Source organism: Gracilinanus agilis, chromosome 4, assembly GCF_016433145.1.
Source record: "Gracilinanus agilis isolate LMUSP501 chromosome 4, AgileGrace, whole genome shotgun sequence".
In the NCBI taxonomy this organism is placed as follows: domain Eukaryota; kingdom Metazoa; phylum Chordata; class Mammalia; order Didelphimorphia; family Didelphidae; genus Gracilinanus; species Gracilinanus agilis.
In genome coordinates this window covers 177,069,231-177,072,770 of record NC_058133.1, presented here as the reverse complement: position 1 = coordinate 177,072,770, position 3,540 = coordinate 177,069,231, and the positions used below count along the sequence as shown (strand labels likewise).

The window sequence follows — 3,540 nt, the reverse complement described above, 5'->3', positions numbered from 1 at the left end:
GGAAAGGGGCAAACACCTATCTAATCTAATCTAACCCTCTTAGTACAAGCCTCTCCAGAGAGTAGAGGTAATCCTCATCTCATTTATCCACAAACTTAGCTGATTTTCTAATTTTTTCTATTTACACATCTGCACTTGAGAACTTACTTTAGCACTTTCTGGAGAGGATTCAAAACAGGCTATTTGTTAACACCAAACTCATGGGCCAACAGCATTGCAGACATTCCTGCAGGAAACCCCTTTATTTTCTCACTAAGCCAAAACACTGACTTTGCATGCTTGAGATTAATGCCCAAAGGACTGGTACTATGCTTTATACTTATACTATGATTTAAAAGCAAATGATGAAGATACACAACAAATGCAGGAAAAGTTCTTCCCAAAGGTGGGGTCAACAAGCTAGATAAAGAGTCTGATATCAGTCTCTCTCTCTCTCTCTCTCCCTCCCTCACTTCCTCCCTCCCCCAAAAAACTTGCCCCCATGAAACCTCTCAGTTTTTTCTCTACTCAGAATAGTGAGGGCAGCCTCCAAGTAGTGAGAGTGAATGTCGGATTGCAAGGCCTCTGGGTAGCCATTAACTTAGAAGCAGTAAGACACGTAGCTTTTCCCCTCAGCAAGAACTCCATCCATTTTTCTCTGAAGTTACCAGATGTCCTGCCAGAAATCACCCATTGACATACTGATCTATTCCATATAGAGACTACTGTTGAGAATCACTGTAGTTCCCTTTCATTATCCTTATCTTGTGAATCATTATTTATCACTGTTTCTGTATGAAGCTTACCTAATCCCTATACCTATATGTCATTTACCCAATAAATTGTAGACCCCCCCCAACCCATTAAACTTTGTCACCACTCTGAGACTTGTCTGCCTGGTTCTTAGTAGGTATTGGCCTTCCTGTAAATCCCAAATCCATCCCCTTTGACCTGTCAGCAACCCATAAGCAACAGTTGAGACTGTGTTAGAGAATGTATGTGGTTGCCAACGAGAAAGCAAGGTTATTGATAAAACTATGAGAATGCTTAAAGTCACATTAAACACTGAGGACTGATTGTACTTTAGTATTTGTGGTCAATGGCATCTTTGATGGCTTGTCCTATGAAGTCCTCTATAAACACATTGATCACCCTGTTGATAATAGAATACAAAGTGGATTCTCAAAGGAAAAAAATGATCTGAAAGATGGTCCCTTTAAAAGTAACAAAACCAGTTTTCTGTACCTTTCTATCATGTATTCCAAGTTGGTCAGTCTTGCTTCACCTGCTGACACAATATGGACAGCATAAGAACTGAGCGAGCGGTGCACAAATCCTCTGGAGTGCAAATATCTTAGTGCATCATTAATCTGGAGCAGTAAATGCACAATTACCTCCATGTGCAACACAGGAAACTGGGAACGCTGGAAGTAACCAAATAGCAGAGTTGTTAAAAAACTCATCACGATCTTATTATTAGAGAGGGCATGTTTATTTTTTGAGAAGCAGAATAGCATGATTGGATCTCATCAACAAAAGCTTTTAGAAAAGATATAAAAAATTCTTAGTGAATAATGATTTAAAGCAGCAGTTGGCCAAATATGACTCAACTCAGGAGGAAAGCCATCTCAAGGAGGTGCCTTCTTATTAGGAACAGTGAATCAATAAGATAAAGCAAATACTCCTTCTCCTCAGTTGTCCCCCAGACCCACTTTGACCATCTCTCTTCCACTTTTTCTCTTAGACATCAATGAATCAAGAATTAGCCTTCATCACCTTCACAGTGAAGATAAATTGGATAAATAGTTTAATTAGAACATTAGTCTTTCTGGGTCAGGGAACACTATTTGGGGGGCAGCTAGGTGGCTCAGTGGTTTTAGAGACAGGAGGTCTGGGGTTCAAATCTGGCCTCAGTTATTCCTAGCTGTGTGACACTGGGCAAATTACCTAACCCCCATTGCCTACCCCTTACCACTCTCCTGCCTCGGAACCAATATATAGTATTAATTCTAAGATAGAAGGTAAGGGTTTAAAAAAAAATTAATCTAATGAGATCACAGAGCTTGGATCTTTTGTCAAAGGTGGGAATTCTTGGCCTTTTTGTGTTTCATGAATCATTTGGCAGGCTGATCAAGTCTAGAGACTCTTTTTGGAATCATGTTTTAAATGTATTAAAATTCTCCACCAAGTTCACAGATCCAAGGTTAAACACCTCTGACCCATACACATCTGAAAGGCACCTCCACACTGTGGCCTTCTTGCTAGGAGCTCCTTCAATTTGTTCACAGGAACTGCAAGTCAAACTAACTTTGAGGTTAAGATGGTGCAAACTCAGTACTACTCAATATAACAAAGTTGTAATAAATATAATTTCGAAAATGGGTTTATCTCCCTTAAAATACTGTCAACTGCTCTCAACATCCTTTAGTGTGCTGGACTTATAGGGTTTTCTGATACTCTAGGCCAGGGGTCCGCAATGTATGGCTCTCGAGCCATATCTGGCTCCACCTCCTAACTGGCCAGTCGGGCAGAGCCCCAGGATGTGCCCCAGGGGGCCCTTCAGCCCCTGCCCCATATTCCAGCGCCTTTGGAAAGTGTTTATGGCTCTCACTGCCATAAAGGTTGTCGACCGTTGTTCTAGGCCCTGAGATTTAAGGATCTGGGCACAGTGACACAGGATATAGAATAGAGGGGAAAACCTAAAAGGTATATTTTTCACACCCATCTTTCTCCTTTTTTTACAAAGATAAAGGACAGGAAGTATAATCAAGAAATTCAATGTCATTTTTGTATTTTGATTAAAAAAAAAAAAAAGCAGTGTAGTTGAATGTGTCTGTCTGAGGAATTAGTAGAGGTAGTCCCAGACCTATCTAATTTGGTAGTTTCAGGTGCTTACACATCATAAGGTCTATGGTGGTAAAAGGGGACCTGCAGAAGAGGAAACAGGTCCAGAGTGGGATGTGACATGCCCAGACATACACAGCTAAAGAAAAGAAGGAATTTAAACCCAGGTCCAGTTCTCTTTCTACTCCATCACAACAGTCCCTACTTTCTCTGCCTCTATTTCCCCATCATTCCATATTTCAGTAGGTGCTAGGGAAGTGCTAGGAACACAGATCATCAGGGAGCTCAAATCTAGTTGGGGAGGTAAAAAGAGACAAATATACATGAGAAATGTTAAAACCATACTACAGAACCTTGTATAGACAAGATAGATCCCAAACCCTAAAATTTAGGGATGAGGTAAGAAAAAAAAAGTCACTGTCTGAAATGAGAACTAATGAAGATCAATACAAAATGGAGGGCATCAGCCAGCTCTAAAAATAATGAGTCTCAAGAGATGGCATATAAAAAGGTGGTTGACAGGTGAAAGGGTAGACAGAGGAAGGAGCTTTGGATTCTGGAATCAGAGGATCCGGATTTGATAGGTTCAAACCTGACATCTGTTACCTTTAAGTTCTGGGGCAAATCACTCACATTGGGCCTTAATTTCCTCACTTATCAAACAAAGGGCGTGTGTGTGTGTGTGTGTGTGTGTGTGTGTGTGTGTGTGTGTGTGTG

The 3,540-nt window shown here is 40.7% G+C and overlaps 1 protein-coding gene across 1 annotated transcript in view; it reads right to left on the bottom strand.

The window, feature by feature from the left end:
• Positions 1–3,540, bottom strand: part of TEX14 (testis expressed 14, intercellular bridge forming factor) — a 141,227-nt gene that overhangs the window by 87,749 nt on the left and 49,938 nt on the right. Inside the window, exon 9 of the mRNA XM_044675064.1 lies at positions 1,225–1,403. Coding sequence (XP_044530999.1) covers positions 1,225–1,403 — 179 coding nt within the window. The remainder of the gene's footprint in view (positions 1–1,224; positions 1,404–3,540) is intronic.